The sequence below is a fragment of the Myotis myotis genome, unplaced genomic scaffold, assembly GCF_014108235.1.
Source record: "Myotis myotis isolate mMyoMyo1 unplaced genomic scaffold, mMyoMyo1.p scaffold_m19_p_11, whole genome shotgun sequence".
Taxonomy (NCBI): Eukaryota; Metazoa; Chordata; class Mammalia; order Chiroptera; family Vespertilionidae; genus Myotis; species Myotis myotis.
The window spans coordinates 1,774,965-1,788,835 of NW_023416315.1; the positions used below are offsets into that span (position 1 = coordinate 1,774,965).

Genomic DNA, 13,871 nt, shown 5'->3' on the forward strand with positions numbered 1-13,871 from the left:
CACTGGGAGGAGAAGCCGCACCGAGAAGCCTCACGGCGTCCGCTTCCTTGAGCTAATCCTGGTGCGGTATTTCCAGCTCCGCGCCTGGCTGCCGCGGCTGGCGGGCTGTTCTATTTAAGATCTGCTTCAGCGGGATCTCTTTCATAAAAATAACGGCCTTATCTCAGCCCCGCCGCAGGAGGGCCGGCCGTCCTGGCCCGTCTGCGCCCGGCCTGCAGCTCTGCCCGCCCTCTGGTTCCGGAACCGGCCTCGCTTGTACAGGGGGGCTGTCAGGTCAGGGACAACGTGCCCACGTGGGTGAATCTTAATGATCACTTACATTTTTTCAAAATCATAGTGAATTACACGAATAAAATTTAAAAGGGTCCTACACCAGCAAAGACGGATCTTTTAATTTTTAAACACCCATAATGTGGAAAGTATGAAGAAAAAAAAAAAATGAACGCAGAAACAATCCCAGTAGATGACTTTAATTCGGAGTTTGTCCTAAAATACTACAAGATGATTGAATGAGGGCAAGTGAACACTTAAGCTTGCCTTTGCTTTTTTTCTTGGGTTTTTAAATATATATATTTCCTCCCGAGAGGCTGCACTCCCAGGACCTGCTGAGCTCCCGGGGCTCAGTTCCAGAAAACCCTCCCACCACCTCCTCTTCGACCAGAACCTTCTTCAGCCCCAGGGTGACTGCCCACGAATGGGGGAGAGTACACGGCGGGGTCAGGGCCGCACCGGGGCGCACCGGGCACCTGGCTGAGCTTGGTCGCCCCCCTTTAAAAACCGGAGAAACGGCAGCACCCACTTCACCCCCAGGCTGCCCCAGGGCTAACAGAGGGCACATCCGGGCGCTGTGAACTGAGCCGGAGCCTCCCAACAGCAGGGGGTCTGTGACTACGTGGGTGGGAGCTGGGGAGAGGCGGACACCTGCCACCAGCACCTGCACCGCCCTGGCCTCGGGCAGTGTCCCTCACCTTCTCCGTCCCCCCCCACCCTGACCGAGGACTCCACCCCCTGAGCTTCCCTGTCAGCCACGCCCTGTCCACCTCCCCTGAACTGGCCTGAAGTGCCCAGTGCCCCGGACAGAGTCCTGTGTGAGTCACCGCTCGGCCCCTCCCCACGCCCCCCTCGGGAGTGACACTGGACGAAGTGCCCGCATTTCTTCCTGCTCCAGCGGCTCCGCGGCGGCAGCCGTGGGAACACTTACGCCCTGGATGTCACAGCCCCGCTGCCCACGGAGCTTGCAGGGCGCGGGCCTGCCCGAGCTCAGTGACCGCGGGAATGACAGGCCACCATGTTGGGAAGGAAGACGGACACGGCAGAAAGCTGGCCCCGGAGTGTCAAGGGCACCTCCGCCCACAGGCAGGCGCTGACTCACTCCCTGGCCCGCGCGGAGTCCTGGCTCGCCCTCCCCACGTCATGCTGCAACTGTGACCACAGGCACCGTGGGCCGGCCCTGAGGAGCGGCCACTGTTCCCGCCACAGCCACCGACTCACTCACTGGAGCAATCAGACCCCAGCAGTGGATCCAGGCTCCCCGGGCCCCGTCCAGATCCCAGCAGTGGATCCAAGCTCCCCGGGCCCCGTCCAGGCCCCAGCAGTGGATGGATCCAGGCTCCCCGGGCCCCATCCAGGCCCCAGCAGTGGATCCAGGCTCCCCAGGCCCCGTCCAGGCCCCAGCAGTGGATCCAGGCTCCCCGGGCCCCGTCCAGGCCCCGGCAGTGGATCCAGGCTCCCCGGACCCGTCCAGATCCCGGCACTGGATCCAGGCTCCCCAGGCCCCGTCCAGACCCCGGCAGTGGATCCAGGCCCCCCGGGCCCCGTCCAGGCCCCGGCAGTGGATCCAGGCTCCCCGGGCCCCGTCCAGATCCCAGCAGTGGATCCAGGCTCCCCGGGCCCCGTCCAGGCCCCGGCAGTGGATCCAGGCTCCCCGGGCCCCGTCCAGGCCCGAGCAGTGGATCCAGGCTCCCCGGGCCCCGTCCAGATCCCAGCAGTGGATCCAGGCTCCCCGGGCCCCGTCCAGGCCCCAGCAGTGGAGACTGCACCAGCACAGGCGGCCCCCAGCTCGCCGTCTTGGACCCAGGGAGCGAGGGACGAAGAGGGTGCCGAGCCTCCGTGGCAGAGGGTGGACAGAGGGCTGTCTCTCTGTCGTGCCCATCCTTCTCTATGCCCACACCCTCACCCTCACAGGGAGAGACCAGGCGGCTGCTGCCCCTCCTGTTCCTCGCGAAACCCCAGCCTCCACGCCGGGGCTGTGTGCGGAGCCAGGGGTGGGCTCACCTTCCCTCTGCCCCAAGGACAGGCACACAGTCACATCTGGTGAAATCGTTCCCCCCGTGACGTCGCCTTTGCACATACAAAATTAATGAAAACGCGTGTCAATGCCAACGAATACTTAGCATTCTAAGACCAGCACCCTGCCATGGCCAGTGTGGCTCAGCTGGTGGGGTGTCACCCTGTGCACTGAAAGGTCACTGGTTCGAGTCCCAGTCAGGGCACATGCCATGGTGGCGGGCTCGATCCCCAGCGGGGGGCGTGCAGGAGGCAGCCGATCCATGATTCTCTCTCTCTTCCTTCCTCTCTTTCTAAAAAAAAAAAAAACAATGAAAACACCTGAGGAAAAATAAAAAGAAAACAAGAACACGCCCTATCCAGGTACAAATGCCACGAGGGTGACGTGTGGACCTACCCCCCCACCACCACCCCCACGAGTGTGTTATCAGAGCCAGCCCAGCTTCAACACTAGTCACCCCCACCTCCCTGAACCGCGGTTAACGGCTCAGCCTCCCCCGAGAGCACTGTGAACTCAGAATGAGAAGTCAGCACCAGGAGAGCACTGCAAACATGTTTCCCTCCGGGCTGCCATTCGGACGCCGCCACGGAGCCCAGCTGCCCCGGGACCAGCAGCTGGACAAAGAGCAAAGGTCTCTCCCCCGACTGCCCTGCAGCTCGTACAGCCCGAGCGGAGAGGCCGCCGCTCAGGCGAGGGGGGCATCGTGAGACCAACCAATTATTACTTTTCTATCAATCCTCACCAGAGCATGTTTTCCCACTGAGTTTCAGAGAGAGCAGAAGGGAGGAGGAGAGGCAGAGAAACATCGATGTGTCTCAACTGGCTGCCGCCCACACGGGCCCCTGACCAGGGCCAGGGAATCAAGGCACGTGCCCTTGACTGGAATCGAACCCGGGACCCTTCAGCCTGCAGGCCGACACTCCATCCACGGCGCCAAACCGGCCAGGGCCGAATCAATTCTTCTTAAACGAGTTTGAAAAAGAAAGGGAAGTGGGAACAGACTGAGACGTCCCATCTGCATCGGCCCGGGGGGAGCCGGGTACACATGGACACAGACCCTCGCGACACTCAGAGGCCCCCACTGGACGCGGGTGGACACCGAGTAAGGGCTCCTTGGTGACGATGGCGAGCGTTTCACCGTCGCGGTCGCGGCCCTTGGTCAGAGCAGAGGGCACAGCACGGCCCTTGGTCAGAGCAGAGGGCACAGCACGGCCCTTGGTCAGAGCAGAGGGCACAGCACGGCCCTTGGTCAGAGCAGAGGGCACAGCACGGCCCTTGGTCAGAGCACAGGGCACCGCACGGCCCTTGGTCAGAGCAGAGGGCACAGCACGGCCCTTGGTCAGAACACAGGGCACAGCACGGCCCTTGGTCAGAGCAGAGGGCACAGCACGGCCCTTGGTCAGAGCAGAGGGCACAGCACGGCCCTTGGTCAGAGCAGAGGGCACAGCACGGCCCTTGGTCAGAGCAGAGGGCACAGCACGGCCCTTGGTCAGAGCAGAGGGCACAGCACGGCCCTTGGTCAGAGCAGAGGGCACAGCACGGCCCTTGGTCAGAGCACAGGGCACAGCACGGCCCTTGGTCAGAGCAGAGGGCACAGCACGGCCCTTGGTCAGAACACAGGGCACAGCACGGCCCTTGGTCAGAGCAGAGGGCACAGCACGGCCCTTGGTCAGAGCACAGGGCACAGCACGGCCCTTGGTCAGAACAGAGGGCACAGCACAGCCTTTGGTCAGAACACAGGGCACAGCACAGCCCTTGGTCAGAGCAGAGGGCACAGCACGGCCCTTGGTCAGAGCAGAGGGCACAGCACGGCCCTTGGTCAGAGCACAGGGCACAGCACGGCCCTTGGTCAGATCAGAGGGCACAGCACGGCCCTTGGTCAGAGCAGAGGGAACAGCACGGCCCTTGGTCAGAACAGAGGGCACAGCACAGCCTTTGGTCAGAACAGAGGGCACAGCACTGCCCTTGGTCAGAGCAGAGGGCACAGCACGGACCTTGGTCAGAGCACAGGGCACAGCACGGCCCTTGGTCAGAGCAGAGGGCACAGCACGGCCCTTGGTCAGAGCAGAGGGCACAGCACGGCCCTTGGTCAGAGCAGAGGGCACAGCACGGCCCTTGGTCAGAGCAGAGGGCACAGCACAGCCTTTGGTCAGAACACAGGGCACAGCACAACCAGCAGAAGGGCCCAGGCCAGCGCTGCGGGCCACACAGGCCGTCCCTTCCTCGTAGCTCCTCCCTGCTGCCCCCCCCATGCCCCCAGGAGGGAGGACACTCACCTTAGAAGCCCGCTGTCCCAGAAGCCCAGCCACCCGCAGAGTGAGGCAGTCACAGGGTCTCACAGCTCAGCCGGGTCTGGTACATGACCCACGGGCCAACGCCACCCGCAGATGCCAGTGGGCCTGTGTGGTTCCCCACCGCACCCCCCCACCCCCGCCAAGGAGCAGCTCACTGTGGGCACAGAGTCAGGGCTTTCATTGAACCACGGGCCCAAGAACAGGAGCCGCATCAGCACCGGGCACGCCAGGCTCGGCCCTTTGCTAACTCAGCAGCAGGGCCGTGCCTCCGGGAGAGACACAGGAAGGGAGAGAGAGAGTGTGCACGCCCCCCATTGGGGATGGAGCCGGCAACCCGGCCTGTGCCCTGACCAGGAATCGAACCCTGACCTCCTGGTTCCTAGGTCGACGCTCCGCCACTGAGCCACGCCGGCCGGGCTCTTTCCAACAGCAAATCCCCACCTAAGGGTCGCGAGAGTCCGGCCGCTAGACACTCATTCGCACGGTGGCAGCCAAGTGGCAGCCTCACGAGTGTCCCTGCGAGGAGGAGCCACAGGATGAGAAACGCCGGTGGTTCAAACGCAGCGACCGACACCATCGCCTGCGCAGAGCGGACGGTGGCGTGAGGAATCGGGGCTTTGGGAACCGCGTCCCCGCTTCCACGTCCCATGATGGGATGACCACGGGGCAAGGCGCAGACTGCAGGGTCAGGGTCAGGTGACAGTCGCACCCGGGACCTGGAGCGAGATGACTGGGCGGTGAGGACGGGCCAGGTTGGGGCTGGGGCCGGGGACACGTGAGCGTGTCATTAGGTGATTCAGCGCCTCCGGGTCTGCGATCGCCTCGCTGCGTGTGTCCGGGTCAGGCCCGTGGTAACCACATTATGTAAGAAGTGGTTCAGACACAGGGCGGGAGGGAGAAAGTCTCCAGTTCGCCCCAAACCGACTCCACCTGATAATTACAGACAGCAAGACGCGGGGCGGGCGGGCACCCCGGCCAGACGGCTCTCAGCGGCCCATGGGAGATCCCGGCCGCCGCGGGCCGTCTCCCCCGACGCCTTCCTCACTGAACATCAGTGGGGCCCGCAGCCCGGGCTCCAGCCGACCCGGCTCCATGTGAGCCTCAGCAGCCAGCCCGGGAACACAGATGCGTCTGCCCGCTCACTCCCACCCGGGCTATTTTTAGCTCAACGCGGCAGCACGAGGCTGGAAAATGCTGATTTGGGAACCCACGGCTTTGCCCGGTGCTGGAGGGCAGCCTCCACTTCTCTCCCACCCGCGGCGCGTGCACACCACACTCGCTCACACTCACATGCACGTGCACTGTCACACACACATGCTCACACACACGTTCACACAGCATACGCACCATCATACATTCACACTCACCTGCACACCCACAGCCATACTCACAGTCACACTCACACACACTCACACTCTCTCACACGGTCACCCAAATGCAGCCCTAAGCTTACACTTTCAGTCACTCAGACTCACGCTCACATGCATATACAAGCTCTCACACTCTCACACTCATGTGCATATACATACACGCTCACACGCTCGCTCACACACACACACACACACACCCATCGCAGGCACACAGCCCACGGGCACCTCATTTGCTGGCTGAACCGCTGCAGCTCTTCCCATGTGCCTGTCGGGGGGACACAGCCCGTGCTGCCCTTCTGTTCTCTGGCTGCTCGGCCTCTCCCAGCGCAGACGCCGAGGCAGACACCACCTCATTCTAGACAGGCTCCCCCCACCTGCCCACCTGCCCACCTGCCCTCCTGCCACCCACCCTCCTACCCTCCTGCCCACCCCCAGGCCTATAGCAGGGCCCCGATTCCCTCCTCCCCACACCCTCAGGGCCCAGACTCAGAATTCCTCTTCCCTCCCCACTCCTGGCTGGCACCCATTCTCAACCAGCAGCAGCGGGCGCCACACGGCTGATGCCAATAGAGACATCAGGAAAGAAAACTGTACCCCCCCCACCCCACCCCGACCTGCTCCCGACACAGCCCAGCCGTCACTGCGCTCAGGATGCAGAGCCCCCCTGGGAGGGACGGGCACGCCCACCTTCCTGCCAGGATGCAGGGGCCGCTGCGAGATGCCAGCCCCATGGGGCCTGCATGCAGCCGCCCGTGGCCACCCCGGGCCCTGCACCACCGCCTGTGCTCAGAGCAAACTCGGGGCCAGCTTCCCCCCAGGGCCAGCACCTGCCCGGGGCACCCACTCCGAAGAAACCGGGGTACCAGGACCTGGCGTGAGGAGGAGGAGCCCGGGTCCTCCCAGAGAGTGAGAGGTGGCCCCTCAGCAAAGCCCGCCGAAGCCTGTTTCCGTGTCTGCTTCTCCAAGACTTTGCTTTTAATATGTTTTTATTGACTTCAGAGAGGAAGGGAGAGGGAGAGAGAGGAACACCAATGATGAGAGAGAATCATGGGTCGCCTGCCTCCTGCACACCCCCTACGAGGGATCAAGCCCACAGCCTGGGCCTGGGCCCTGACCGGGAATTGATCTGTGACCTCCTGGTGCAGAGGTCGACGCTGAACCACTGAGCCACACCGGCCGGGTCCTCCAAGACTTCGAATGGCAGGTGTTGGGCCTGGGCCAAGGCGAGCACAGGAGGAACCGGCCCTGTGCACGCGGGTGGGGACGCACAGTGGTGCAGACACCGTGGGGAACGGGCCGGAGCTGGAATGTCAAACATAGACGGGCTCTGAGGAGGGACGGTGAGTCCCGCACGGCTGAGGCGGGCCCAAGGCTTCCCAGTCCCGGCCCCGCCCAGCCCAGGCAGCCACTGCCCTCTCTCATCACCAGGACACGGAGAATGGGTCCCCATTGCGGATCTGGGGCAGCCAGCTGAGAAGACGGGGAGATGAACGAGCCAGGAGGAGATGGACCTGGCCCGCTGTGGGGTGTGGGGTGTGGGCCCCAGGAATGCTGGGGGCGGGCTAGGGACTCAGTGCCTTATCCACGCCAGTCCTGCCTGTTGGGGACCGAGCTGCTGGGAGGTTCTTGCTCTGGGAGCTTGTCTAGTCAAATGAGCTGAATAAGCCACACCTGCACAGTAGCTTGAGAAACCTTTCCTGTTTGTCCCCTTTTTTAGATGGAAATGTTCTAGCTGTGGAATTGATTTCATTGAAGTTGGGCTTCAGAAGACAGCTAAGCGGGGACCGGGAGGAAGCCTGTGGGGGCCCCCCGCTGGGCCGGGAGCGGCTGCACCCACCTGGCGCCCAGCCAGGAGTGGGCAAGGCAGACCTTGCTGCGGCCCCAGCTCATCGCCAAGTCTCGTCTGGCACCAACACCCCGAGGTCCTGAAAGGGATCCCATCACTAGCTTCGTGCACAGCAAACGAAACCACAGAAATCACACGTGAAAACGTTTACCGGGGCCGCGGGGGGAGCCACAGAGCGCGGCCCTGCCCTGGCGCAGGCACTGAGGCGGGGCGCCGCCCTGAGCAGCGGACCGAGGGACGGTGAGGGACAGCGAGGAGGCAAAGGGAAGGGGGGTGGGGGTGGGGGGTAAACTTTAAAATGGGTAACAAAGGCACAGTATCAATACCGCAAGATCTAAGCCAGTGATGGCGAACCGATGACACGCGTGTCAGAGGCGACACGCGAACTCATTTTTTTGGTTGATTTTTCTTTGTTAAATGGCATTTAAATAGATAAAATAAATATCAAAAATGTAAGTCTTTGTTTTACTATGGTGGCAAAGATCAAAACATTTCTATATGTGACACAGCACCAGGTTAAGTTAGGGCTTTTCAAAATGCTGACACGCCGAACTCAAAAGGTTCGCCATCACTGGTCTAAGCCGATCATACAAGTGGTAGTAAATCTTTTAAGTAAAGACACAGTACAAAGATGAGGATTTATAAAAGCATTCCTATATGTCAAATCTCGGTTTCGTTACAGTGTCAAGTAACTGAAAATATGCAACTAAAATTAACCAGCGCCCCCAGTCCACAGACCCCATGGCTACAGGTGGATGGGAGAGGACGGAGACCGTACCATAAACACTCGATCCCTCTCCTAAGTGCTTTCACTGAGTTTAAATCTAAATCAGACCCGAGGGCCTCTGTATTTTAAACAGGCGCAGCCTCAATCTGAACGCACTTGGTATCAAATATCGCTGCTCCCTCGTTAGGGCTTCTGATCCCAGTAACGCCGGGCGATGCGTTTAATAGCAGGGCACCGGAGGCCTCGAGACCTCAGCCGCTTATTATGGTCTGCAGAGACGCCCTATAATCTTGTTTTCTTAATAATGATGGGAGCACTCTTGGGTGCACACACGTTTTATGACCTCACTTCCCAGATCCCAAATGAAAGAGGCCCTGCACCCAGACCTGCGTGTGTGGCTGCCACCCCACCGGGCCGGGCACGGGGCGGGCAGCCAGGGCTCCGAAGGCGGGGCAGCCCGGTGCGGCACCGACCTAATCATACTTTAGTCCCATCATCCTTACACACCCACAGCCACTGGGGAGTATTTAAAATGCAATGAGATGATTTGATACTGTGACAGGGACATGTCCGACGCCTCTCATTTGTTAAGGAAAATTATAATTACAAAAGAATAAAATTCCTGGGCCTACTTTCCACTTCACATCAGAGAAGGCCCAACTTCTACGCTCTTAGGTGAACTGCCAACCCAACGTACTAGGAAAGAACAGCTCATGCATAGAGTGTTGCTAAGCAATGTTACCCCAATAAACTGAATAGGGAAAAAACAAAACAAAGAAAAAGGAAGGGCTCAGAAGTGCATCTTTTAAAAATAGAGCTCAAATTAAATGGGAAAGCTTAATGAACAAGTAATTACACATGCTATCACTTTAAAAAATAGAAACACGTTTTCTAACACGGTGGCCACAGAGCCCAGAAAACTTTTAAGTAAAATCTTCTAAGTAGAGACACAGTACCTAAACATCGTATTGGGGGGTACACTTGTTAATACTCCAGGACGGAATGGCAAATGCCATTGTGGGTCGCAGGCCTGCTATACTTAAGTTCAAGTTCCCCACTCCGATTACATTTTTAAAAAATTATTCCTCGTTCTAACAACTTGATTAAATTATTAGAGAAGGGAACCCCGGCAATGTGTCCACGAAGCTCCCGTGCGATGAAACCGGTCGGCAAGCTTCCACTGAGCTTCACATAAGCTTCGCGTCGAAGGCAGCCACTGAGCACCTGTGCCTGCTGCTGCGACACTTCACGCCACCGCGAGCTCCTTCCGGTCCACGCACACGTGTGTCTCCTCCATGGAAGCAGACTGACCCGTGTCCTGCCAAACCCCAAGCCCTCTACCTCTTAATCACAGAGGTCAGTGGGAAACGGAACCCCATGTTCCACCACCGGCTCTTGGGGTGGGTCTCAGAAGGAAACAGATAGACTAGATCAGTGGTTCTCAACCTTGGCTGCACCTTAGAATCACCTGGGAATCTTTTTAAAATCCTGATTTCTGGGCCTCATCCTCCGGAAATTCTGTTTCTTTGTTATGGGGTGAGGCCACAACATTAGTAACAAAGAAACAGAATTTCCGGAGGATGGGGCCCAGAAATCAGGATTTTAAAAAGATTCCGAAAAAATAAATTAATTAATTAATTAATTAATTTAAAAAAAGATTCCCAGGTGGTTCTAATGTGCAGCCAAGGTTAAGAACCACTAGACTAGAAGGAAGCAGGTCATCTTAACTGGGCCTGAATATATTCTAAAACTTTACCAAAAGACCGTCTGCCTTCCCTTGTGGTCTGTCAGCTATTATACTTCAACCGAGCTCTAAGATTCCTTCAAGTCACACCACGTCTGCCTTGCTGGCTCCTTTCTGTATCCATCCTCCTTCCTGACAGAATAGCTTTCACCCTGGCCAGTTTTGCTCAGTGGGTAGAGCACCAGGCCGTGAACTGAAGGGTCCTGGTCCCGATTCCGGTCAAGGGCATGTGTCTTGGTTGTGGGCTGGATCCCCGGTCAGAGGCGCATGTAGGAGGCAACAACCAATCCACGTGTTTCTCTCACATCACGTCTCTCTTTCTCCCCCGGTGTCTCCCCCTCCCTCCACTCTCTCTAAACATCAATGGAAAAATATCCCGGGGGAAGATTAACAACAAAGAATAACTTTCCCAGGCAGTGCAGTTAGTCATGTCACTGTTTCTAATAAAACTACTGAGAAAAATATACAATTTCAACCCAATTAAAAATGCATTTGTGTGTTCTCAGCAAAGATAAGGAATAACTACGTATTAATAATTCAGCCAGGCACTCGATCCGGGAGTTTGCACTCAGTCATCTCTCTGTCGCCCCAACCAGCCACAGGAGGGCTTTCCTGGACCCAGCACGCTCCCGAAATCACCCCCCCCCCCTCGTCCCCTGGCCTGTCGCTCCCTGAGAATGAGTGCTGTTCGCGACTTCGGTGGGAACTCAGGTCACCGAACGCTCGTCTGACTTGACAGCCGTGGCGGCAGCACCCGAGAGAAGCCGCGGTCACCCCCCTGGAGCGCGAGGCAAGCTCAGCCTGGCTCTCAGGCAACAGCACAGCGGCCGGAGAGGAACACCGAGGCCCCGTGGAGCCACCAGGAGCCCGGCCACAGCCGCTCCAGAGCCAGACACCTCGCTCCCTCTCTCTCCTGGTGGGCGAGCCAGGCTCCTACGGTACAGAAAAGACTAAAAAAGCCCACAACCAGTGCTCTCCTCGGATTTTAACTCACCCTCTGAATAAACATGTAATTCTTGCCTGGAAAATAGAAGCATATTGCTATTTTCTTATATAGGTATGTATATAGATAGATATAGATGTATATAGATACACAGTATAGCCTTATAGACATATAAATATATATAGATTTATAGGTATATAAACATGTAGAGATTGATTTCAGAGAGGAAGGGAGAGGGAGAGAGAGAGAGAAACATCAACGATGAGAGAGCATCATGGATCGGCTGCCTCCTGCACGCCCCCCCCTGGGGATGGAGCCTGCACCCGGGCCTGTGCCCTGACCGGGAAGGGAACCCTGACCTCCCGGTTCATAGGTGGACGCTCAACCCCTGAGCCACGCGGGCCGGGCCCTATGGCTATGTTCTTGCTGTCTCTTCACTAAAGGCCCTAACACAAGTGACAACCGATAAACTAACTGGGAGGAACAGGCGATGCAGCCACCTGCCGATGTTTCCTGGGCAAAGACGTTCAAACAAGCAGACCGGATGCTGGAGCATCAGGGACAAGTCCATGCTCTACCCGCCCAGGGCCACCATCCCCCGCGGGTCCTCGCTCCCTGGGGCCCGAGGCGAAGGCCCCGCGGCGCAGGGAGCACACACAGTGGAACCTGACCCGGCCAGCGCCAATGGAGAGTGCGGTGCGGGGCCCCAGGCTCCCCGTGCAGCCAGTCGCCCCAGGACTTAGCAGACACTCCCAGGGCCAGGCTGGCCTCCGAAATCCTCTGCTGCGCCCTCACAGGCCATCGGCCTCCTAACGCGCTCACCAAACAGGCCACCAAGCACGGACTCACAGGGCACCCTGCCCGGCCTGCTCGGGCAAAGGCGGCCGGACGGCGGGCAGGGACTCCCCACCGCACTGTCTTTGGGGGAGACCTGTTTGTTGGGAGGGAATTACATAACCGCACTCAGTGCTCCGTAAAAAAAAAAAAAAAAGTTCTTGTCAACATTCCTGGCTCAGCACGACTCGCTCTGCGGCCCGGCCCCTCCCCCGCGGGGTGGGGAGGGCTGGGTTTGGGGTATCAGTGTGGGTCCCTCTCACTGACCGGGCGGCGAGGCCTGCGCCCCGCAGGGTGAGTCACTGGGCTCCCCGGGAGGACAGGGCGGCCGGGGCGCGAGCAGCTGCTGAGCGGAGCGCGGGCCGGGGAGCAGGTGCCGCCGCCCCTCGTGCCATTCGCCGGACTCACCCCTCCCACCCCTCCCGGCCGCACCTGCCCGGCCCGGGGCTGCGCCCGCCCGCCCGCCGCCCAGGCCCCGCGGCCTGGGGACTCCGCGGCTCCAACTCCAGCTCGTCCGGGAGGGGGCAGGGCTGCCGGAGGAGGCGAGGACTCCGCGAGCCCCAGTGCGTGTGGCACGGGACCCGCACCCGCGAGGCGTGGGGTGGAGACACCCGGGAGCGCAGGTGCGGGCAGCGGCTTCAGGTCCAAGGCCTGGGTCCCGAGTCAGCCGGCCCCACCCCGCGCCCTGCCCACTGTCCGGGACCCGGACTAAAAAGTCGGGGGTGCGGGGCGATCGTCATGAAAACCTCAGGCCGGTGCCCCCCTCCCCCCTCCCCCCGCCGCGAGCCCCCTTCTCCCGCGGAGCCGTGGCCCGGACAGGGGGCCAGGCTGGGGGGCCGGCGCCAGGCACGGCCTTGATGGGCTGCAGTCGGAAGCCAGGCCCTCCCGCGACCCCCGCGACCCCCGCCCCCGGGGACGAACGCTCGAGGGACCGCGAGGGCTCGGCGGGGACCTGCCCGCGGGGACCCCGGAAAGGGCGCGCGCACGCCCGCGAGCAGGCTCCGGCCTCCGCCCGACACTGTCACCGGGGCAACCGCCCGGCGCACAAAGTCCACAACCCGCTTCGCGCTCGGGGTGCGGGCCAGAGTCGGGGCGCCCTGCCCGGGGCCAGCGCGGCTGCCGGCGCCCCTGTCCCGCGGCTCCGTGTCCTCCCCGCGCCCCGAGCCGGTGCCCCGCACACTCCCCCGGTCCCCCGCCGCCTCCCCGGCGCTCGCGTCCCGGCCGCCCGGCGCCCGCTTACCCGGTGGGGGGCTTGGCCGCCGAGGCGCAGGGCGCGTCCATGGAGCTCGGCCGGCGAGTGCGGAGCGCGCCGCCGCACCCACTCCCTCCGCGCTGACCCCTCGTCCGCCGCGCGGGCCGCCGGGGAGGAAGGAAGGGGCCGGCGGGCCGGGCGGCGGGGCGGCGCGCGGGGAGGGGCCGGAGCCAGGTGCGCCGCGCCCCCGCCCGCCCCGCCCGCCGGCCCCGCCGCCCCCGCCCCGCGCCCCGCGCCCCGCCCCGCGGACCTCCGCCCCCGAGGGAGCGCCCCCTCTGGCAGGTGCGGGCGGGAGGCGCGGCTGCGAGGCGGGGGCGGGGGCGGGGGCGGCGGCGGGAGGGGCGGCCCCGGCAGGAGTGAGGCTGCAGGAGGAGCGGCGAGTGGCCGGTGTCGCTGGGCACCTGGGACGACCCTGCACCCCCGCGGCACCTTCCCCCACGCAGCCCATACCTGGGGCGCAGGGGGTCCCGGTGGGCCCCGCCCGCAGCCCCGGTCCTCGCTCCCGGGGAACGGGGGCCCATCTGCTGGGACGGCACCCTCACGCGCCTCCGGACCCGCCCCAAAGCCACAGAAG

The 13,871-nt window shown here is 61.4% G+C and overlaps 1 protein-coding gene across 8 annotated transcripts in view; it reads right to left on the minus strand.

Moving 5' to 3' along the window:
- Positions 1–13,467, minus strand: part of COBL (cordon-bleu WH2 repeat protein) — a 99,852-nt gene extending 86,385 nt beyond the window's left edge. For 6 of the 8 annotated variants that reach the window (XM_036327231.1, XM_036327228.1, XM_036327235.1 and 3 more), the window contains exon 1: positions 13,286–13,466. In XM_036327231.1, coding sequence (XP_036183124.1) covers positions 13,286–13,326 — 41 coding nt within the window. In that variant the 5' untranslated portion in view covers positions 13,327–13,466. Of the gene's footprint in view, positions 1–13,285 lie in introns of all 8 variants that reach the window. The other 2 variants (XM_036327233.1, XM_036327229.1) reach the window with 1 other exon arrangement.
- Between the last annotated feature and the right edge of the window lie 404 nt (positions 13,468–13,871).